Source organism: Gymnogyps californianus, chromosome 28 (genome assembly GCF_018139145.2).
Source record: "Gymnogyps californianus isolate 813 chromosome 28, ASM1813914v2, whole genome shotgun sequence".
NCBI classification, from domain to species: Eukaryota; Metazoa; Chordata; class Aves; order Accipitriformes; family Cathartidae; genus Gymnogyps; species Gymnogyps californianus.
In genome coordinates, this window is record NC_059498.1 from 4,476,030 (window position 1) to 4,497,875 (window position 21,846).

A 21,846-nucleotide genomic window follows, 5' to 3' on the forward strand; every position below is an offset into this window, starting at 1 on the left:
CTGAGCCCACATCCCATGGGAGCTCCCCTGGCACCAGAGCCCTTCCTGCAGCCGCTCTGCCCGCGGTGGGAAACGCAGCGGGTCCCCTCCTCGTACGCGCACAGGCACACGCATGCACGCCCACATGCACACATGCATGCACACCCATACCCACGCATGCATGCACACATGCACAAATGCACACACACAAAAGCACATGCACACTAGCATGCTCATGCACTCTCACACGTGTGCATGCACACGCACGCGCACGCCCATGCCCACACGTCTGTGCACGTGCATGCACACGGACACACACACACGTGTTGACGCACCCGTGCACACACTCACGCCCGCGCAGACAGGGCTGTGGGCGATGCCGGGGTGGCACAGCCTGTGCAGGGGCTGGGGTCTGCCAGCCTGCGACCACCTCGGGGTGGGCCTGGGTGGGGGGTGCTGGGGCTCAGCTCCTTTTCCCGTTGCTATGGCGACGTGGAAGGCCCCAGGCCTGGAGAAGATGGAGGGGGAACAGGGAAGGGGGGGGGGGGGGGGCCGCGGCCCTCGCCCCTCGCTGCACCGGCTCCGCTGCCGGGCTCAGAGGCCGGGGGCAGGAGCCGGGGTGCCAGAGGGGCTGGCCCGGCCCGGGCCCGGGGCACCGGGAGTGCAGAGGGGAGTGGGGAGCGGCCCAGGGGTGCCCCGAGGGGCTTCAGCAGCCCGGGACCCCCCGGCCCACCTCGGCCCCCCTCCCAGCTCCCTTCCCCCGCCGGCAGGGGGCGCCCTCCCCGGGGGCCCCGCTTTCCCCGGGGCCCCGCCCCTCCGCTCAGGGCACCCAGTCCTCCTCTCCCGCAGGGGGCGCTGCGCTGCGCGGGGGCCGCCTCCGGCGCTGCTCTAGCCGCCGACGGCACTGGTCGGCGGCGCAAGATGGCGGAGGAGGGAACTGTTTGTAGCTTCGTTTTCAAGAAGCGGGGCCTGGCGGCGGGCAGGGGCCGGCGCAAGCGGCCTAGCAGCGACCAGGAGCGGGGTGAGGGCTGGCGGGGGCTCGCGGAGGACCCCGAGAGGGTGCTGGGAGCCGGGCCGTTACGATACCCTGGGGAGGCGAAGGACGGCCTGGTGCTACCCCGGAGCGCTGCCCCCACACGGAGGGGCCTCGCTGCCCTGCCCAGCCGTACCGATGTCCGTGTGGTGGAGGGGGCGAAGGGCTCTTCCCCACTCGTGCCACCGCCCTCGGGGGTTCCGCTGGCCTCCCGCACCTTCCCGTGGGCGTCCCCAGCCCGCAGAGCGGGGAGGCGACCAGCAGAGCCTGCCTTTGGGCCGAGGTCCTGCCCCCGGGCGCACCCTTACCCCTGGGCTTTACCCTTTAGAGAGCAGCGGTGAGGAGGGCAGTACGGTAGTGCGGAAGGAGCGGCGGCGGGAGACCCCCAACCCCATGATCCAGAAGGTAAGGGAGCCACAGCAGGGCACTGCTCCATCCGAGGTGCGTCTGCAGCGGCCTGCCAAGCTCAAGCTAGACACAGTGTTGGAGCCTTCCATCCTTCATACCTGCTGTCTTCTCGCCCTCAGACCAGGAGATGCACGAAGGAGAGGCCTGCCTACGCGCTGAGCAGCAGTGACGATGAGGATCCATCAAAGGAGATCGGAGTCACTTACAAATCGACAAGGTCGGCGGTAAGAACTGGGCAAGAATGTGGTTCTGGGGCGCGAGGTCAGGTGGGACGGGCAGATCCCATACTTGATAGAGAGAATTTGCCTCTGCAAATGTGGGATCAGCTATTCCTTCTTTTTTATCTGTAGATGCACCTCCCTGTCCCTTCCCTCTTAATAGACAAGCACCTTGTGCTAGGTTTATTCTCCTGATACCCCCTGCATCCTCAGGAAGCCATCTAAGGTTGGCCTTTCCCTCTTAGAGGTGGGAATTAAAACGCCGAGACGCCACTGGACTTGCCCAACATCGCACAGAATTTTCAGGAGAGGGAGCACTTGAATCAGGTTTGCCCTACTGTTGGGTTCGTGTTTTCAGTTTTAGACCATCTTCCTTCACAAAGAATTCAAGGTGACTTAGAAGGTGCTCCCAGCTTTATCCTTGTGACTAGTGATGGAGTGTGAGCTACAGAGGGAGGTCATTGATTTCTTGGGATTGATGGGTGGGGTGTCGAGGGTGTCCTGTTAACATCTGGAGTGGAGAGAAATCAGCTGTGAAGGTTTGGGCACAGCTCAAATAATTGCTCTTCCCACTAGATTTTTCTCTTAACTTTCCTCTTGATCCAGTGAAGTTTTGCCCATTAGTATGAGCCTGGGCAGGATATAAGTAGGATTAAAAGCAGGTATCAACACGTGTTCCTCTTCAGACCTATTTCCTTATTGTCTGTGCCTCTGTATAAAATGGGAATAATGCCTAAAGCTGCAGGGTCAGACCAAGGTCTCCTTGTCACATTAGACATTAATACGAATATAACCTCGTGCTGTAATTATTCACTGCTCTGACTGCTGCCAAGGGGGGCAGTGTGTTGTTAGCGCTCCTTGCTGCAGGAGAATGGGAAGGGAACAGGAGGAGATGACAGTTTGAGGGCTCCAGAAGCTTTTGGCACCTAGCTGGATTTGGTTTTATTTGAGGCTGGCTGTAATTATTCTTCGGTTTCTGTGCAGCTGTTCCTGAAGATCTGATAAAACCTAGGAATAGGGGTCTGTTCAGTCCATTAAAGAGGAATCTAAACCAGATCACTGTATTAAAACTGAATGTAAGCTGTCCACAGCTGGGTTAAAAGTTCAGACATCATAACATCCTGTGTGTAGGCAGGATGGTCTCATGATTGAAGTGTTGGACATGGGAGACCCGAGTTCAGCTTCCAGCTAAGCTGAGGCTGAGCGTGAAGGACTCTGCCGGAAGTGTTTCCTGACTCTGCCAGCTAAAACTTGGGAGCAATGGGTAATTAGCAGTCTGGCCTCTGCAAGCGCTAGGCTGGATCCAGCCCATGGGGGATTCTCCCTGACAGGTGCTAAGGGACGGTAGAAACTGGTGGAAGGTAAAGCAGGCCACGTCCAGTACTTGCTCTGTGACCAACCCTTCAGGTAGCCAAGGAGCTCTCTGTCTTGTACCAGTTTTCTCTTCACTGTTGTCACGAGTTCTTCTTGCTTTTCAGAAACCTGTTGGCCCAGAAGACATGGGAGCCACAGCAGTGTATGAACTGGACACGGAGAAGGAGAAAGATGCCCAGGCCATCTTCGAGCGCAGCCAGAAAATCCAGGAGGTGAGTCAGCCTTGCTCTGTAAGAGCTAGTGCTCTACAGCAGGAGTACATGTGCTTTACATGCAGAACTCATCCTGTTCTGCACACCAAGAAGAGTTTGAGTCTCTTCCTCCCTGGAAATTTGAGAAGCCAAGAGTGTAACCCTTGCAAATAGGGGAATTTTCTGGCTTCATTGGCATCTTGGTATTAAGGAAGGCAGGGTTGGGAAGGGAGACTGGTGTCAGAGTGGTGAAAGCTAATCTGTGTCATGAAGCTTTCCTGATCCTTAATCACCTTTCTTTTTGCTTTCCTAGGAGCTGAGAGGAAAGGAAGATGATAAAATTTACCGTGGTATTAACAACTACCAGAAATATGTGAAGCCCAAGGACACATCGATGGGAAATGCCTCTTCAGGAATGGTCAGGTAGGTTGGGATGAGCCTCAGAGGACTGGGACCACAGAGGAGCTCAGGCACCATCCCCAAAGGCACCTCTTTGGGGCTGGAACTTTGCTGTTACTGCCAGCTTCTTTCTGTCTAACGAGTCTGGTGTCTGGTTCTGACCAGGCCCCCAGGGGCCTTCTCCACTGCAGCTGCGCAGCCGGCCTGAGCCTTCTCCCACCCTTTCAGAAAAGGACCCATCCGTGCTCCGGAGCACTTGCGGGCCACGGTGCGATGGGACTACCAGCCCGACATCTGCAAGGACTACAAAGAAACTGGGTTCTGCGGCTTTGGAGGTGAGTGGATCTTGCCTGCAGCTGAACACGTGCTGCGCCAGATCTGCAAAGGGATCCAGTCCAGCTTGTGATCCCGTGTTTGTGGCGCTAAGATGTGCGCTTACTGATTTACAGGCACTTGTTTGCAGAGCTGGTGTGTGACGCTGCTGCAAAGTTGTTCTGTGTAACGTTCTTGTCATTTGTGTCGGCCCTTCTGAAAGCTGGTGGCCTCTAATCAGTGGTTATAGGAGTCCTGGGAGGGACCCCGGGATGTTCGCGTGACCCACATTCCCACAGGTATTCTGGCCGCTGAGGCCATGTGAGGGATGGGATTCCCTGTTCCTTATCCCACTTCCCATGTGTGTACATGCTGGAACTGCCACTGTGGCACACAGAGCACCATCCTGGCGGCCTGTCAACCCTGAGAGGGATCCTGTGCCTGCTCCAGGAGCTTGGCGCTGCCCTGGAGCACAGGCGGGCAGGGAAGCAATCAGGTTTCACCTTCTGCTGGGCAAAGCTCAGGCTGCTTTGAGGTGTCCTGTTAACACTCTACCCCGCACAGCCTAGCTGTTAATTCCTCTTTCTTTGTGCTGCTCAGACAGCTGCAAATTCCTCCACGACCGCTCGGACTACAAACACGGCTGGCAGATCGAACGGGAACTGGATGAAGGCCGGTACGGAGTCAATGGTACGGCACCACCCCTCTGCTCTCCCGCTCCCTAAGCTCGTGGTGGAGGAGGCTACCAGGTCCTGCCTTTTATCATGCCCTGAAGTGAACGTGACGTAGGGATATTGGATTACTAAGAAGGAAATGGGTCCTTTGCTGTCTCAAACTGCATGGGCCATGGGTTGGATTAATATTAGACAGAAAGGACTCTTTATTCCAAAGCTGTGGAACTCCCTGCTGCAGGATAACCTTAGGGCCAGTAACCACTGACAGTGCTGAGCAAATCTGCTGCTTTCAGATAACCACTGACTGCCACCAGAGAGAATTCTTTCCTCTGGCTCTCTATAAAAGGGTAGCACTGCTGTTGTATGGGTCCCAGCAGCAAGCTGTGTGGAGCTGGGGAGACGTGAGCATCTCCTGCCCTCCAGGATGCCCAGGGGGTGGGATGCTTTCATGCTACGTCACGTCATTATTTCTCACTCACAGTGTCCGTAGCTGCGGCCCAAGGTGCGTGAGTGTTGCTCATGAACCGCTGTGCAGTTGGGGGGAAGAGGGTGTTCTCTGTTCAGTTGGAGCCAAAGAGTTTGGTGGCAGCTGGTTTGGAAGAAAATCTAAAAAATAGGAGGGGGCAGGAGGATATGTCTCTTTATAGCAGTGAGTGGGCGAGGCAGAAAAGAATTTGCCCTTGTGAGATGAGCAACAAGCACGCTGGCTCATTAGACCTAATTATATCTCAGTCCCACATGTGTTACTGACATCAGCAACACCCAGATGCCAGAGCTCTATTGTTTCCAGCAAAGATTTAATCCCACCTGCTGTGCTCTCTCCATATTTAATATTTCATGCCCCACGCGTGGGCTGGTCTGGCTGCCTCTGCTCTTGCTCCAGTCTGGTTCACTTTCTCTTCTGCAGATGAGGAAAACTATGAGGTGAGCAGCGATGAGGAGGATATGCCTTTCAAGTGCTTCATCTGCAGAAGTTCCTTCAAGAACCCCGTGGTCACCAAGTAAGTGATTGTTTTGGCATGAGGAGCCAAGTGTCTGCTGTCGATCCAGTTCACTGGTCATTCACTGTCGAGGCAAATACAAACGCTGCCCACAGGCTGGTGGGTGGAACCTGCTTGTTGTCTGCCGCGGCTTTCTGGTGAGTGGGGAAATCCTCTGATAACCAGGGAGTCTCATAACTGCATCTGGAGCATCTCCTTGGAAGGGATCTCAAGCCTTTGTTGTCCAAGCACCTTTTCGATTTCCACAGATGCTGCCTCATTACATCATCTTTCCCCTTAACCTTGAGATTTTGTTTTCATGCCTTCATTCCTCCTGGACACTGAATGGCACGCTGCATTGCGTGAGCAGAGAAACAGAAGCATGGGGAAGCCAAGAGCTTGGCGAGGATGAGGAGTAGGCTGGGGGGCAGCGTGGACGTCACGCGCTGCCAGCCCTCTCCCACGCTGCTGGCTGTCTTGCTGGGTACCTGGTGTCTGGAAGAGCTCACTGGTGGCTCTGTGCCATCACTCCACATCAGTGAAGCATTGCTGAAACACCTTTCATGGGGACAGTGATGCAGAGGAAGCTCTGCATGCAGCTCGCTTTTGCATCCCCGGGGACCAGGAGTCAGTAATTTCTAACTCCTGGACACAGTGGTTGTATCTGGTGACTTGCAGTGGCATCTGTGTCTCCATACAGGTGTAGGCACTACTTCTGTGAGAGTTGTGCCCTCCAACACTATCGCAAATCCCAGCGCTGCTACGTCTGTGACAAGCAAACCAATGGAGTCTTCAACCCAGCAAAAGGTAACGGGCGCCAGTGGGAGAGAGGGCTTTCCGTGGGAGCGTCTGGAGCAGCAAAGGCACCAGCTCCGGATCTGTCTTCTTGGTGTTGGGCCTGGCCCTAAGCCGCAACTCACAGCTCTTGGCTGCCGGCAGAGCTTCCTTTGGTGCCAGGAGACACTAAATCATGGCCTGGGTGGCTCCGTAGGTGCAAAATGAGCGTCTGTGCTTGCCCAGATGGGGAACGCGGGGAGTGTGACTTCTGGTGAGGGTAGGGGGGATGTGCTGCGGGAGCGGAGGCAGCAGCTTGTCTGACGCTCTAGTTGGCAGGTCAGTAATGCACTGATGGATGCTGTGACTGTAAGGTCTGATGCCCTGGACTCAGCACACAGCGGTAGCTCCCAGCTGACTGAGCCTTTGTGTAGGCAAGTGATTTTCGGGAGCTGCCCTGTTTCTCGGGGAGATGGGTGTTTACAGGACCTGGGCACCCGGCTTGGGTGTGGGACAGCCCCTGCCCCTGGAGTCTCAGCCTGCCTGTTCCTGTTTTTCAGAGCTCATGGCAAAATTGGAAAAACACAAAGGGGAGGAAGAGGAGGAGGAAGAGCAGCAGCATTCAGACCATGGAGAGGATCCGCAATAGCAAAGCACCCTGTTTTGTATCTAGCTGAATAAAGCTTTCATGGGAGAAAAAAAAAGCTCACAGCAGTTGCCTTGGGGCCAGCAGCTGTAGCCAGTGCTTGTGTATCCAACCAGCAGCGACTAAAACGGTGTCCTGACTGTGCCGGACTCCTTGTTTGCTGCTCTGTGAAGGCATAAGACAGAACAGGTAAGGTCAGAGTCAAGAGTCGTGGCTGAGTACGGCTGTCTGCTGCTACCACCGTGCTGCCAGCAGGACCCCAGCACTTGCCTCCGAGCGCAGCAGTGTGCCTGGAGAAGGAGGCGGTGAAGATGACATTCAGTTACTTCCTAACTTCTTCTTTTGACCAAGGTGTTGCTGTTTCACTAACTTTGCACTGATCCTGCTTGCTTCCTGCTGCTGTGTAAGCATAAAACTATCTCTAAGTTAATTTAAGTCCATAATCTTTGAGAATGTAGCAAGCTGAAGGCATGGAAAGGGATCAGAAATGCTAGCTTGCGTTAAGTTCATCCGTCACCCTAAAAATGCTAACTCAGGGGAAAGCAGGCTAGAGTGCTGCAGTTATTTGTGATTTGTTATAGCTCAGTGTATTCCCTCCTGCCTTTTCTGCCTGCCTCTCGGTTCCTAGGAGAATTGAAGGGAGGCTTAGAACTTCAGTGGGTAACACACCTCTTGAATCATCCCTCTTCTGTGAGGAAACCCATCTCCTCCGAAGACAACAGCTGTAGTATGTCACTAACTCAGTCCCAAGGGGTTTATGCTGAGTGGTACTGTGCTTTTTCTTGCTCTAAGTACCAGCAATTCAGTCCCTGGCAGGGGAGCCAAACCTGATCCTTGAGAGGAAGTAGAAGTGGGCCTGTCCTATCAGTTGTAGCCTGCCTGCTCTTACACACACCTCTGCTCTGGGAGAATGAGTGCGTTCTACTGAAACTTTCAGAAAAGAGCAAGAGCAGTTGTTTGCAGCTTCTTGCTTTAGTTGAAATAAATACGTTTTTGAAACATGAAGGCAGTGCTGCAGGCTGCTGTGGTGAGCAGTACGACAGCAACTGCCTTCATCAGGGTTGGTTCTAACGCCACCCAGCCCTTGGCAGCTGGGGTGCGAGCAGCAGCCTTTAAGGAAATGAGAAGAGTAAGCACGCACAGCCAGCCTGTGTCATCATTTGTGATCCGCGCCATCAATCCTGCAGAAACAGCAGACTTAAAAAACAAACTTCAGAAATATTTTATTTGTTTTGGCAAAAAACTAGAGTAACAAACTTTATCTGGGTTCAAGTACAGTTTATAAACACAAGAAGGACCTGTTGCCAGCACCACTACTCCCATCAACCACACCTACAGGACTGGATTCTCAGTGCTTCAGTAAAGAGTAGAAAGATGTCCAGCACCCACGGTCCTTGGAAGGGTCAAACTAAAAGCCTTAAATACACCTCCAAAAAAGAAATACCATGGAATGGGGGAGAGCTGCCGCAGCAGCAGCGCAGAGTCACGCAGCTGTGAATCGAGGGGAGCCACGTGAGAAGCAAGCTTTTACCTGTCATTCAGTCAGGGAAGGCAGAACAGCAGTGGTGACGGAAGGCTTAAGATCAGTTCTGTACATGATGTTCAAAGAGGAGTTGTGAGCAAGAGGATTTAGCACGAAAGTCAACTTTTCCTCCGTGCCAGGGTAAGTCACTGAGAACAAGCTGGTATGAGTTACGTGCTGTGAAACCAGCCCAGCTAACAGGAGGCTCAACGAGATGTGCTGTGGGGGATAAAAAAGCTGGGACAGTGCACAGGGGTACACACTGGCTTTGGTGATCCAGGCAGCCATGGGAGGAGAGGCTGGAATGCCCTGTCTGACCGGGCGGTCAGAGTGCTCAGCATCAAGTGAAAGGAGTCTCTTCAAAAGCTCTCTCCAGAACTGGAGGAGAAGAATCCAGTGCTGCAGAGGAATGCCTGATGCAGCGAGCGTGCCTGGAATGGAATCGGGTTGTCTTTGATCTCCCATTTTCCATCACAAAGCAGTGACTAAATTTAAAAACATAATCCCTTTTTTCCCCTATCCTCAAAACTTACCCTGTGACACCACTGTAACAGTAATCTGAGTAGCTCTAAGAGAATGCCCAAAACTAAGAGCTGCCTGCCTCCCCGTAACTCTAAGGCACCCTGAAAAGAGAAAGAACCAAAGAGGGTAGGGACATGCAGCCTTCAGCTGTGATACGAGGAAGCCAGTGGTTTTTAGAAAAACATAGAGACTAGACAGACACGCTCAACCCATTCGAGTGATCTACCAGTGCTCAGCTGCAAGAACTGGGGCTCTGGGCACTGCACCAGCTGGAATACTCCACAGTTCCTTGGGGTTGATCCTTTTCCAGCTCAGGTCTGTCCATTTGTTTCCAGGCTGCTTCTTAAGTAAACAGGCAGTTGAAGTTCCTTCCCAAGGACCTGTAAACTCTTCTATGCGTAACATTCATCACCTTTTAGGAACAGGACCAATAAATTACAATGTCCAGAAAGCTCCTCCAGAACCAGGTATAGTCCCCGTTTTTCTAGAATTCCCAGTCATCCACATCCAGCTGCTCCAGGTTTGACACCAGCCCAAAAATGCCACTGGGATCCTGGGGCCGCGTTCCTTCAAAATTGGTGATTGGGGTGACAGGGCGCAGAAGTTCAGGGAGTGCTTCAGAAGCGCGGCGCTTGATCTGCACAGAAGGGAGAGAACTCGGCTGCTGAAATGCTTCCCCACAGTTGCCCATCACAGGCGAGCAGAAGAACATGTGGTTACAGGCAGAAAGAACGAACACACTATTATCCTCCCGCCTGCACCGAGACATGTGCGGAGCTTTCGCGCTGCATCTTGTAACAAGAAAGTGCTTTGCATGCAGCCTTTTCAGCAGCACTTGGGTGCTGTGGTCCTGATGCTCCCCTCAGTGAAGCACCATCCTAACCCTCACCTCGGAGCAAGCCAGACAAATCATTTCAGGGGCAGGAGAACCTCTGCCTCTTCCCATGCCAGGGCTGGAGCTCGCCAACCTGCCACACAGCTGTAAGCAACGCACAGGTCACCTCAGTTTGGTCTCAGTAAGGACCAGGTGAGGACTGCCTTGCCCCAGGACTCAATAGTCTGTGGGTGAAAAACTTCTGGCATACAGGACCGGCAGATTTACACCCTCTGTTTAGATAAGGAAGAGATGCATTGAGAACAGCCCGTCCACCTCCCAGGAGAATGTGAGGATCACCAAGCTGCGCTACAATTAGTCACCAAACTTACTCCTTTCAGATCACAGAAAATGCAGCAACTCGACATTCCCGCCCTCAGGTTCAGTGACACAGCAAGACAACTACCGAAAAGCCACTGTTCTTTATCTGCAGATTAAATGAGTTCTTACCTGCTTGAAAAAGGGATGATTAAGCAGAGCGCCTGCACTTGGCCTGTAGAAGGGAGTTAGGATAAAGTAAGCACACAAGAAAATGTGTCAGTGTTTAAAGTCAGATAGTGGCAGTAAGAAAAGACCAGGGTCCTTCCTGCCTCTCTCATTTCTCAGCAATAGGCTATCTCCCTTTTGTAACCAGTAGCACTGTTTATTATGTTCATGTGATGTTTTACGCAAGCAGTTCAGCCTTCTGCACAAGTTACCTACTTGCACACCCCAACATGTGGTCAAGGGAGAGTTTCTGAGCAGTGTGGTATGCTAGAGAAGTTTGCCACGGCTACAGACGACCTTACGTTCACTACAGAGGAAAATACAGTTCTTGATCACTTCCATCGTTATTCTCTGCTGGCTGAACGGCAGGCATTTGCAGTGATGGAAACTAGGTAAACGCAGTCCACAGGGACCAGAAATTCAAGTTGTTCAGTTTATTTTCCTGACATGTAGCAGCACTCTACCCCCCAAAGAAGGTTGCAGAGTAATTCTTCAGGCTCTCTTACAGAAAGCGCTCACAGTGTTAACCTGAGCTCTTGTTTTACATACTTGGACTGCTCTTCTCAATGTATGGAGCACATCCTCACTTCACTATGCTTTTGGAAAGAAAACTTTGAACAACCTCTGCTGGCTCTCACGGTTTAATCAGCCCTAGAATAGTGCAGGTCTGTGAAGAGCAGCTTTCACCTGGCTTTACCTGAAATCGGGGTTCCGCTGGAGGCACTGCTCTACGAAGTTATGGAAGTAGGTGGAGAAGGTCCGAAGATAAGGGTGCAGCGTTGGCTCTCCGTTGGCCGCTCTCACATTGCTAATAGCCATGCTCTCGCCCATCCCATAGTTAGCACTTGAACGGGAGGTCTTCATAGTCAGCTCATCAGCAGGAATTGTGGTGGTGTCTAGCAGGCAGGGAACAGTTCCATTCAGCTTTTCCAAGAGCATCTGGAAGAAAAGGGGCATAAGCAACATCACACAGTAAAACTAGACAGTTAAGATTTGCCGTTCAGGTAGGCATAGCACCCTTCTGTCTTCACATCCTAGTGCAGCAAAGCAGTTCCATGTGCCAGGATGAAGGACGAGAAAGGAACAGCTTTTAAACCTTACCTGAGTAGAAGGCATGTCTTTAAATGGTACGTGTCCATTTGCCAGCTCACAGGCTGTTATCCCTACGCTGTAAATGTCAGATTTTGCATCGTAACCCTGGAGATTCTAGATGAAAAGGAAAAGAAAAATTAGCCTTGCGGACTTGCACGTTGTGGAACGTGGGCAATGACAACAATTTGATATGCAGAAGAGCAAACCCAAATGAATAGAGCAGAAATAGTACAACCCACATAAGGCTGGTTTATTGTGGTGGTGCTTTTTTTGTTTGTTAAAACACACAGTTAAGGGCAACATTTATTTAAGTGAAATCAGCTAGCTAGTAGGGATGGCATCTATCTGAGGGAAACTGGCATCTAATGTAACACTTTGCTAACGGGAGAATCTGTAGAGGTACCTACAAGAAAACTATTTAGTCAAATAGATCAAATCAAATTCTACCCGCTCGCCCTGCGCCCGCCCCAAATCTGCTTCCTCTAGCCTCTCCCCTTCCTCTTCCTTGCATTCGTGCACCTTCCTCTGGAGGGAAAGAAAAGACAATGTTGTAACGTGGGCTTCTCAGCAACTGCCCCTTTTGACAGGAATACAGGTTTCCCCTTCCTAGGGGTCACTGGTTTTAAGGTAAAAAGGATAGAAAAAAAGGATAGAGCTCATCATGAGAAGAAGTAACCCTGTGGCTTTTGTCGTGTGTCCCCCTTACACCCCCCGAACATGCCATAAGAACTCAGAAAATTATACAGCAATACCATATATCACTAAAAACTAGCAGGTTTTTTTAAACACACCTGCTGCAAGACTTCCGGACTGAGCCAAGGCAGGACTTTGATGCTGTATTTGGGAAAGTCATGAACAACTTTGAGTCGCTGCCCATGGTTGATCATACTTAGATTACTTCGCAGGCCAGAGAGGTACACCTTCCCGTCTACAGAGATCAGGATATGGCTGGCTTTAACACTCCTGAAAAAAAGTAAAAAATAGTCAGGTTCTCTGGCCTCAAAGGAGTTATGTTCCTTACAGCTTTCCCAGGAAGACTTAGTGCAGAAAGGCACTGTAAAGGATTTAAGGCAGGCATAGGTAAGCTGAATTTCTTTTACAGTACATACAATAAAAGTAGTAACCACTAATAACCTAGAACTTTCAGCATCTGAAATTTACTCTCGCAACAGAGGGATGTATCACAGAAGAAAAACATGCTAAGGGGTGGAGACAGCGATTAAGAAAGAGATTAAGAGAAGTTGTAGTACTAAACAGAAATTCATCCTTAGTGAGCACCTACGGAAAGGATAAAAGCCTGCTTTACTGGACAGCTCAATGCGCGGGACAGTACTTGGTCAGCCTCCTACCAGGAGGCTGAGATTTCCAACGACCATCCTGAATGCTGTGCAAAACCACTTCTACAAACATTAACGGGACTCTATTCACCCACTTTGCAGGTTCCCAAAAAATGTTTCTGTGGCAAGGAGAAATGCAGGACTAAAGGTTATGGACCCAGGACCTTCAACAGTAACAGGGCAAATCCCCCCCGCCCCGCCACTGTCGGTCTCAATTTGGAGACCATCAATAGGATCTGAACAGAGCCTTAACAAGTCAGCCTGTCAACATGAGCTGCAGTTGTGATTTGAGATACACAGTGGTCTTTGGGATAAGTTTGTTCCACGGTGACACTTTCACACAGTTTAGCAAGATCAATGATATAATTTCCCGTGAGTATCAAACTGACGTGCTCTAACAGCAACGGAATAACAAAACTTGATAATGCGTTCTGCATCTCTTGAACTATCCACTCTGCTCTAACGATGAGCAGTATTTCTGAGAACTTCCAACAGAAGGAAAATGGATCGCCTTTTTTTTTTTTTTAATACCTATGTACATAGCCCATATGGTGGATGTAGTCAAGTGCTTTCAATACACCTTGGAGGATATATGCAATAGCCAGTTCACTCATCCCATCCATAAAATGGGTACAGATTAAATCTTTTGCAGAACCTGAAAAGAAACAAAACACCTCTTAATCAGTCAGAAAAAAACCAAGGATACTTCACTTCTTAAATTTCATTTCACAGAATATGATGGTCAGACAAAGGTATTCCCTCTCCACCTACCGTAGGCCATGAAAGATGTCACTACCCATAGCTCATTGTCAGCTATGAAAGTTGCTTTGTACGGCACGATGTTAGGGTGGTTGAAGAGCTTGGAAACATGAAGTTCCCCCTAAAATAAAAAAAAGATATTTTGACTCAATTTAGTAAATGCAGAAATATGAATACTGTATTGATAAGCACTAGTCCTGCTGTCTGTCCTCTCCTAAACTTGCATTATGGTATTAGTGGATTCACGTTACCTGCAAGAATGTGACCATTTCATTCGTGCAGGCCTCCAAGTTCACTCTCCTGACTGTGACATACTCCCCTGTAGGTTTATACCTGGCCAGGTTCACAACCATCAAGTCTTCAAAGCCTCTGCCTGAAAGAAAAGGCATTAAAGCTTCAGCAATATTTCTGGAACCACACCCCTCTGGAGAACTCCTCCAGCCCTTCACCCTTAAATAATCTTTACGTTCATTTACTGAAACTATTTCTGGCCTTGTGAAAAAGAGTAATCATTCCATCAGATACCACCTTCCTTGGCATGTATCCCATCGAGAGAAATCCTCCTAGCCTAGCCTAATATTATCCTGTCTTTCAAGTTCAGAACTGAGGTAGAAATAAAATTATTAGGCCACAGCCCCCCCAAGGACAGGGACAGGTTTCAGCCTGCTTCTGCTGACTTTGTACTTCACACTCAGTATCATTAACCCACCACATGCCTCTTTCAGCTGAAAGCCTTTAGGATTGGCATCTCATTTTTTATTAAAGTGCTTTTAAAATCAAAGAGGACAGGCATCTAATGTCAAAAATAAGCAATCCATCAAGAAAAGGCCAACAAATCTGCAGAAGTTATTTTCTTTGCACAGCAGACTTTGAATCCTTCAGTCCACTAGTAGTATTACCTATGATAGTAAGCAACTCATAACAGCTGCTGTCTGGTAGGAAGTTGCTCATGGTGTCCCTTTTAGGGGAAGAAGCTATCGACTCGGAGCTCGCCTCATTTGTCTGGAGGAAAAAAAAAAAAAAATAAAGTCAGGTCAAAAGAAACACAGATCACATGCTTGAAAAATCATCTGCTCCTTATATTATCATACACCTCAAAATAATAAGACAGCACTGAATATAGAAGAGAGAATTTAATTGCTGTTAAAATAATTTTAAATAGTTATCAATTGAAATCCAGGAGATGCCTCATTTCAGAAGATCCAGACATCTGTGTTTCAAAACATGTAACCGTAACAGGTAGGTTCTTAATTACTATAAGCTAGAATTTCTTTAGGAATATTTGGATAAAGCCAATTACTATTCCCCAGGACACCTTAAGCACTGCTTTATAGTAACTACCTTTCTCCCGTTAATTACAAACTTCCTTGCCACCATCCTGTTGCCTGAGCAAAGGCCATCAAAGGAAAGCTTGTTTATAGCACTTCTCTGCACTGTGGCAGTCAGCATTCCTGCCTGATGCTGGGGCTTCTGGTTTTCAGCTGCTCATCTGTGATAAGACCAGCGCAGCTGACGCTGCTTAGCTGCATGGTAGAAGCGGTGAACCAACTTAGCCCAAGATATGAAGATCAGACACACATGAAAAGAGAAGCTCCAAATGAAAGCAAAAACTTAACTGCAAAGCATTAGTGCTTACAGGAAAAGGAAAAAAAAAAAAAAAGACCCCACACCACATGGGGAAGCAGCACTCCCAAGCCTGTCAGCTTTTCTTCACGACGTCTGACATAAAGCTATCTGCTTTATTTACATACACATAAACCTTTCCAAGCAGGATTTTGCAGAAGACAAACTTAAATGTTCTCCATTATACCTTCCAACTCCTTCAAATTTCCAAAGTCACAAGGAGAGCATCCTAATGGGGAACCAAATTTATTTGGTGTCTAAGATCAGATTTAATTATCTCAAATTTCCAGCACATTAACTCCTCCTGACATTTGGAACTCCAGCTCATTTTTTCCACCTCATTCTTCATCAACTGCAAATGCCCTTTATCAGACCTTTTCTCATGGTACATGAAGCAGAAAAGGCTTGTGCACTTTCCTAGAGTGACAGCAAATACTCTTTTTCCCATCACTGAAAGATGGAAACAACAGAGTGACGGCTGAAAAACAAGGAACTTGCTGTTCTACACTCAGTCCAGGGTAAACGTAGTGCAATGAGCACAGACGTGAATTTCTGATAAATTACCTCTGTGTCCCTAAGGATACTTTGGGAGTAAGCTAACAGTCAGGCTTCCCAAGTTCCACCTTTTCAACTGACTTTGGAGAGCACACACTGTACCCCTCTCTGCCTGCCTTTAAAATAGGTATATTTTTCAGTTAAGGGAAAAGGCAAAACTTAAGATTTGTGAACAGCGCTATGGTATAATTTCAGCTCAACCAGCTCTAGCACAGCAACTCAGTCCTGTTTCAGAATAGCTAACCCCTGAGATCTCAGCAGTCCCAAATCCTTTAGTCTAGTCCTAACACTACACAGTGCTGTTGCTTGGCTGAGAACAGGCAGCAACTTTCCGTTCACAATTTCAAAGTTTTGTAAAAGATGCCCGTCAATTCTGATCTCAATTGTATCATTCGTCACTTCTTCCAGCAATTTCACACAGTCCTGTCAACAGCAAGATTGCCAGGAGAGACACACAGGCAGATGGAAACCTCTGAAGCAGAAAGGCACCACCAAGGAAATGAAAGCAGGAGGCTCTGATAAGCAGCGTTATGGAGCAATGACAGCTGGTGAAACACTGAGCAATATGTAAGTGGTTTGCTTTAATAAAGTCCACTCCAGATATAGCATAAGCCAACAAAACAGATGCAAAAAATTAAATAAATTTAATCTTATTAATGGTGTAGGCTGTTTCAACAGTAATGGAAAAAACACTGTAAATTCCCTTTTTAAAAGTCTTCCAGTACATCAGAGGTCTTCACTCACCTCTCTTCATGTCAGCAGTGACCAATAACTGAGAGTTAATGCAAAAGGAGCTCTACCAGAAATTTATCAACATCATACGAGAGTTTTAAAAAAAAAAAAGTTAAACTGAAATGTCATTTATGAAATACTGCAAAAAAGCTCCTCAGTGGTTTCACACAGGACAACTTTTGGTGTATGGTCAAAAGCAAAAGCAGCTGCAAAATGAAGTCACATATGACTAGCTTTATGGCATGACATTCATTAAGAGCTAGCTTTCCGGCTTGTTGATCTGATTTTAATTTGAGATAGATTTAAGGAAATTAATCTTTGAAAGGCAACTACCGTTATAAATGCTATAAGAAAATCAGTTATGTGATGCTAGCAAGGATCTGCATTTGCCAAATGACGTTCATCTGAATTAGGAAGAGGGAATGTTGTTTCTGTTCTGCTGCCTTCCTCTCCACCTCCTCATTCCCTCACTCACTTTCAGCATGAGCAACAAAAATTTTCCTCCTATCCCTCTCCCCAAATTATTTACCTTTTTCTGTAGCCCTGCTGGAAAAAATAAGCTTTCATTTAGATGTAAAAATCAAAATAAGAGTCAGCAATACCACTGCAGAGGTGACCAAACCCCAAGTGAATACTGTAACAAAACCAAAACAGATGCTAATCTCAATTTGCTTCCAGTGCAGCATGTGCGTAATGCTCAGCAATGTAAGAAAAGGTGTGAATTTACTTGACTTTATACAAAGCATTCCAAATACATCTCATATTTTCAGCTTTGTTTGTGCCAGTAAATTACAGACACTGGCACAAAAATCAATTATAAGCAGCTTGAACTGACACAGTTATAATCAAATCACACTTAATTCGTGTTTGTAATTAGATTAAACTAGAGCAACACCTGCACACAGAAATGTTTCAATATGGTGTGGGTAGGTGGGAAATCATTTAGACAAATATATTCTATCGCAAGTTGTGTTATTCTATGAGCATTGTTCATTATGAACCAGATGCAGAACAAAAAGCATCAAGGTAAAGTTTTCAGCTGCCACATTTTGGTTGTACGTTTCTGAACAGACATTCCATGTTTGCTAGTGATTTTAGTTTTTAAGAGGCAAAGCTCGCTAAGCATGCACGGAATTGGCTCTGAAGACGACCAGACAACAGGAGGTAAAGTCACCTCAACTTGAAAATTACACGATGTTTGGTTTTGATGTTGGAGCCTCTGTGGGGGCTGCTCTACAGGGAAGAGAAAGGAAATCAGAATCAATGTGTTCAGAAGGGAACACTGGTTTTGAATGGCCAACATAAAATTTTTTGGGCCTAGTTTTCAGAAGTCCCCTAAACTAACTTCTTCCTTTTATTCTAAAAGAGAGTTAGAAGAGATTAGCATCTCTGAAGAATCAGATTTAAATCATCTCAAAAAAGAGACCCTTGGTGGGCTGGGGGGACAACAACACAAATACAAATCCAAGAGACTAAGTTTAAAGTTTTGACTTGTCGTATATAGTTTGAAAACCACACACCAAAATCTCCACTCCAGGGTGAAACCTGTTTCCACACTTGTAGAGCTAAATATAGAGATGAAATATATAACTAAGATAAAAAGAAAAATCAAACTTCCACAAGGAATAATCTCCATGCAATGAACCACAGCACCACAGCCTGCAAAAGTCACTTACTTTTCTCCGAGAGTCACCCGGAGGCTGCTCTGGAGTAAAGAAATTAATTGTTCACCATGTTGTGTTCAACAGATACCCATTAAAAATATAGTTGGAAAACTGAGTAAATAACCCTGCATGATACTTTTTGATACCAAATATATACAATATTTTTTTTTTTAGACAAAGACATTTAATTTACACATAAGGTTGTAGCACTGCAAATAGCCAAACTGTAGTACAAGTATGAGAATTAAAGGGATTCAAATAGTGCTACTGTTCATATATTCAACATAAATGTAAGGTGACAATTTTTTTTATTATACCTCTAAACACATTCAAAAATGACATACCTACTTCGCTTAAATACAGCGGAAACTGCCTAAAGTTTATTTAAAGTAGTGAAAATTCTTCCATTCCACCTGGGAGCTCAAGATTTCGACATCTTTCCTATGCTCTGATTGCTTTCCATGTCACCAATCAGGAATTCTGCATCCTAGTGGGCAATTTTGTTCGTTATGCACAAAGCAGAACAGAACCCCATCAGCTCTCCTGCAGGCACACTGGGGAGCTATCATCAGAGTTTCAAAATCCATTTTTACTCAGAAAATTATAATTAACCTTCCCAAACCCCAAATCTATCTTTTGCATAAGGAAAAAAGTGGTTATGCTAAGAAATACAGAAGGGTCTGAAAATAGTACTGCCATCAGCATGAAATGGATTTCCAAATAACTTGCTAGATCTTGGACGCTTCCATATTAACTGTATATGGTTAGCCAGCTTGAATAACCAGATCTCGTGCTACAACCAGATTTATTCATCTCTTTTACTGTTAAGATACATATTTGCAACCAAATTAACAGACCTTCCAGCTAAAATAAAACATTTCTAACAATGTCATCTAATGAGAGCAAAACTTACCTCCAAACAGTTCGAACTCTCTTAAACCCTCAACAATGAACTTTTCAGACACCCACCGCTGAAAGAAAAAAAAAAAAATCCCCCAGATAATTAGTTACTCCATCTAGAGACAAGTTTCTTTTCCCCTTCCCCCACAAAAAACATAAAGAGAATCATAACACTGCAAGGATTCTACTGTGGTCTCAAACTGATTAGCTGCAACATCAGAGTTACATCCTTCCTTCGGACAAGGATATTTTCTTCTTGTGCCACTACGACGGCATGCACCCCGCAACCATACAGGTGCTACTGCATTTCCTGACCAGCATGCACTTGCAATAAAGTTAACATAATTTTAGATCATTCAAACAAGAACCTTTATACATGCACATACAGCAAAAATAATAAGCATGCTACAACTCCCTTATATAGGCAAATAGAAGTTGTTTGTTTGGGTGTAACAGGTGTAAAAAAAGCTTCAACTATTTACAATTACATGATGTCTTAAAGAACTTAAGTATTTTAGCTATATATCTATTGACTGAACGCAAAATTAGAACGTAAGTATTTTAAAGCTGTTGTTCTCTTCCAGAATTCATGCTTAAAATTCACAACAAGCATTAGGTTGTGCAGAGAAATGTTTCTACCACGCTATTCAACTCTGTGATTCAAAGAAAAATATACATACACGCACACATAACACACAACAGAATATGCAATTTTAGGCTTGCAGAGTGTTGATCATGAAGTTAGCATTAAATAAACAATCACAAACACTCCCACGTTAGAATTTTTCTACTCAGCAAAATAACTGAAAAAACCAGCTTATGTTGGTTAGTGCAAGGGAAGCCAGTCCTAGAAAGCACCGAGTCTTTAGGTGACGATGACTCAAAACTCATATATAACAATTCCATTTTAAGGCATTAAAAGTGGTTTTCTCGCATGAAACTTAGAAATGCCAAATTAAACAAAGCTGCTGTGTTTAGCTTTCCAAGCTAAGTTAAGCTTAGAAAAATCACACAAACGGAAACTGTCGGTGGTGCGACACAGGTGAGACAATAACTTCTTAAAGAAAGGTAGGGAATAATCAGCATTACCGCACTTTTTCTTAATTGCGACGCCCATTACAAACCCCTTGCACCGCACACAAAGGAGATACAGGCGTGCAAGCAATAAATACTTCAGCCCAGTTTGTTTCTTAACTAACACCTAGCTTGCACGTCGATACCCTGCCCTATAATTAGCACGTTTTAACGTGACTTTAAGGTGCTTTCCAGGAGGCCGGCCCCGCCGCAGCTCCTCTGCACAAGCGCAAGGCAGGCTCTACCGACAAGCCGGCGTCTGAGGGAAGCTGGAAGGTGTTCAACACTCACCCTAATCCGTTCGGGTTTACTTACAAGAAAAGACATGGAATCCGCGTTTGCGTTACCACACGCAGCTCGTGAAAGGACGGGCAACCTGCAGGCACAACAGCGGGTCACCCCCTCACGCCTCACCCCGGCACCGAGCGCCGCGCCGCGCCGGGCAGCGCTCACCCGCCCTCGCCCACCCGGGGCCCGGCAGCCCCAGGCCGGGAGGGCCCTACCGGAGCGGCGGCCGGCCGGCCAGCACCGCCCCGGGCCCGCGGCGGCCCCGCAGGGCAGCGACCTCCCCCCCCCCCGGGGCCCCTCACCCGCTCCTCAGGCTGCGGCCGCCGCTTACCGGCAGGAGACGCTGCGCGTGTGACGCCAGCACGCCGTCACGTGATGCGGGCGCTCGCAGGTCGCGGCGCGTGCGTGACGTCGCCTCTGAGGCTCCCGCGCGGACGAGCGGCGGGAAGCAGCCGGCGCCATGTTGGCTCCCTCAGAAAGCGGCCGAGGCTTCGACCCCGCGGCCCGCCCAGCCGCTCCTGGGGCACGGGGGAAGGCGCCCTGCCCGCCCTCGGTGCTGCTGCAGTGCCTGTACGGCCCCGGCCTTAAAGGCAGGGGGCACATCCTCCATCTCCACACACCCTGGCCTGCACAAGGGGGGAGACCCCTTCCTCCGGCTCCGGGCCCTCTCCCCCAGCGACCACCACCCTCACAGGGAGCAGCTCCCGGGTGGAAAGAATCACTTCCACCAACAGCGCAGCAGAGGTAACACCAGCTCCTGCATATTGAAAAACATATGCTGAAACCTACCCAGGACAAATGAGGCTTCGAGATTTTACCAGATGAAAGGAACACAGAGTCCAGCCAAGTAAAGTAGGCAGGCGGAGTGTTTCAATTATATTTTACTCTTCATTAGATTGTTCATATTACAAAATTAGCTGCCGTGGCCCACAACTGTATGGGACTTCAGGAAAGCTGTCCACTTCCTCAAAAGAGCACAAACTAGTATTTCCTTTCAAAGAACTTTGTGAAACAATACCATATTAATCTTTAAAGCTAAATAGTGCTAAAATTTCACATAATCTACATTAGTTTTGGTTTTAAATAATTTTACCAACCATTATAAAATTAATGTATTTGCATGTATCAGGTTACAGACATTTGCATTTAAATCAGTGTGAAGTATCCCGTGCTGGAACAAGAAGTTTAAGCAATTGCTGTTTCAACAGCAGCTCGTTCTTATTGCCTCAGAACCACGTTTGCACAAAGTATTGAACAAGAAAATGCAAGACATTTTTCCCCCCAAAACTTAAAAGTCTGTTACAAGCAACAATAAAATTCCTTCTAGACAGGAAGCATTTATAAAATGCAGAGCTCTCTCAGTTAGCGAAGTGCTTCCACAGGGGCATTCACTTCATTCTCCCCATTTATATTCAAAAACCTGAAGTGAT

General features: G+C 47.8%; 2 protein-coding genes across 8 annotated transcripts; one reads left to right on the forward strand and one right to left on the reverse strand.

Annotated features, from left to right (window-relative positions):
* The first annotated feature begins 900 nt into the window (after positions 1-900).
* On the forward strand, positions 901-16,374 carry LOC127026489 (E3 ubiquitin-protein ligase RNF113A-like). 2 transcript variants are annotated; one of them, XR_007767748.1, is made up of 11 exons: positions 901-1,000; positions 1,341-1,417; positions 1,540-1,644; positions 3,117-3,224; positions 3,517-3,626; positions 3,831-3,937; positions 4,515-4,604; positions 5,496-5,589; positions 6,269-6,375; positions 6,903-7,177; positions 16,167-16,374. XR_007767748.1 is itself a non-coding variant. In XM_050911778.1 (10 exons), the coding sequence occupies exons 1-10, from the start codon at positions 901-903 to the stop codon at positions 6,989-6,991; spliced, it is 987 nt and encodes a 328-aa protein (XP_050767735.1). In that variant the 3' UTR covers positions 6,992-7,298. The 2 variants fall into 2 exon arrangements, 1 of the variants encoding a protein (XP_050767735.1); XM_050911778.1 differs by lacking the exon at positions 16,167-16,374 and having other exon boundaries at positions 6,903-7,298.
* Positions 8,187-20,532, reverse strand: STRADA (STE20 related adaptor alpha). Of its 6 annotated transcripts, none has more exons than XM_050911770.1 (12): positions 20,444-20,532; positions 19,068-19,125; positions 18,167-18,195; positions 14,480-14,582; positions 13,832-13,953; positions 13,593-13,701; positions 13,353-13,476; positions 12,276-12,447; positions 11,494-11,598; positions 11,090-11,331; positions 10,357-10,399; positions 8,187-9,669 (listed from the first exon to the last, which is right to left on the reverse strand). In XM_050911770.1, exons 1-12 carry the CDS (start codon positions 20,453-20,455, stop codon positions 9,517-9,519), a joined length of 1,272 nt encoding a protein of 423 aa, XP_050767727.1. In that variant the 5' UTR covers positions 20,456-20,532; the 3' UTR covers positions 8,187-9,516. The 6 variants fall into 6 exon arrangements, with proteins under 6 accessions (XP_050767727.1, XP_050767726.1, XP_050767729.1 ...); XM_050911769.1 differs by having other exon boundaries at positions 20,420-20,532; XM_050911772.1 differs by lacking the exons at positions 18,167-18,195; positions 19,068-19,125 and having other exon boundaries at positions 20,444-20,531.
* Positions 20,533-21,846: the final 1,314 nt, after the last annotated feature.

Bases quoted from the DNA above. Each gene is read 5' to 3' on its own strand.
- LOC127026489 (XM_050911778.1), top strand. From the start codon at position 901: ATGGCGGAGGAGGGAACTGTTTGTAGCTTCGTTTTCAAGAAGCGGGGC. The intron at 1,001-1,340 runs GTGAGGGCTGGC...TTTACCCTTTAG, and splicing joins TAGCAGCGACCAGGAGCGGG to AGAGCAGCGGTGAGGAGGGC. The intron at 3,225-3,516 runs GTGAGTCAGCCT...TTGCTTTCCTAG, and splicing joins GCAGCCAGAAAATCCAGGAG to GAGCTGAGAGGAAAGGAAGA.
- STRADA (XM_050911769.1), bottom strand. From the start codon at position 20,455: ATGTCTTTTCTTGTAAGTAAACCCGAACGGATTAGG. The intron at 18,196-19,067 runs GTAAGTTTTGCT...TCTTTACTCCAG, and splicing joins AGAGTTCGAACTGTTTGGAG to AGCAGCCTCCGGGTGACTCT. The intron at 9,670-10,356 runs GTAAGAACTCAT...CCTTCTGTGCAG, and splicing joins ATCATCCCTTTTTCAAGCAG to ATCAAGCGCCGCGCTTCTGA.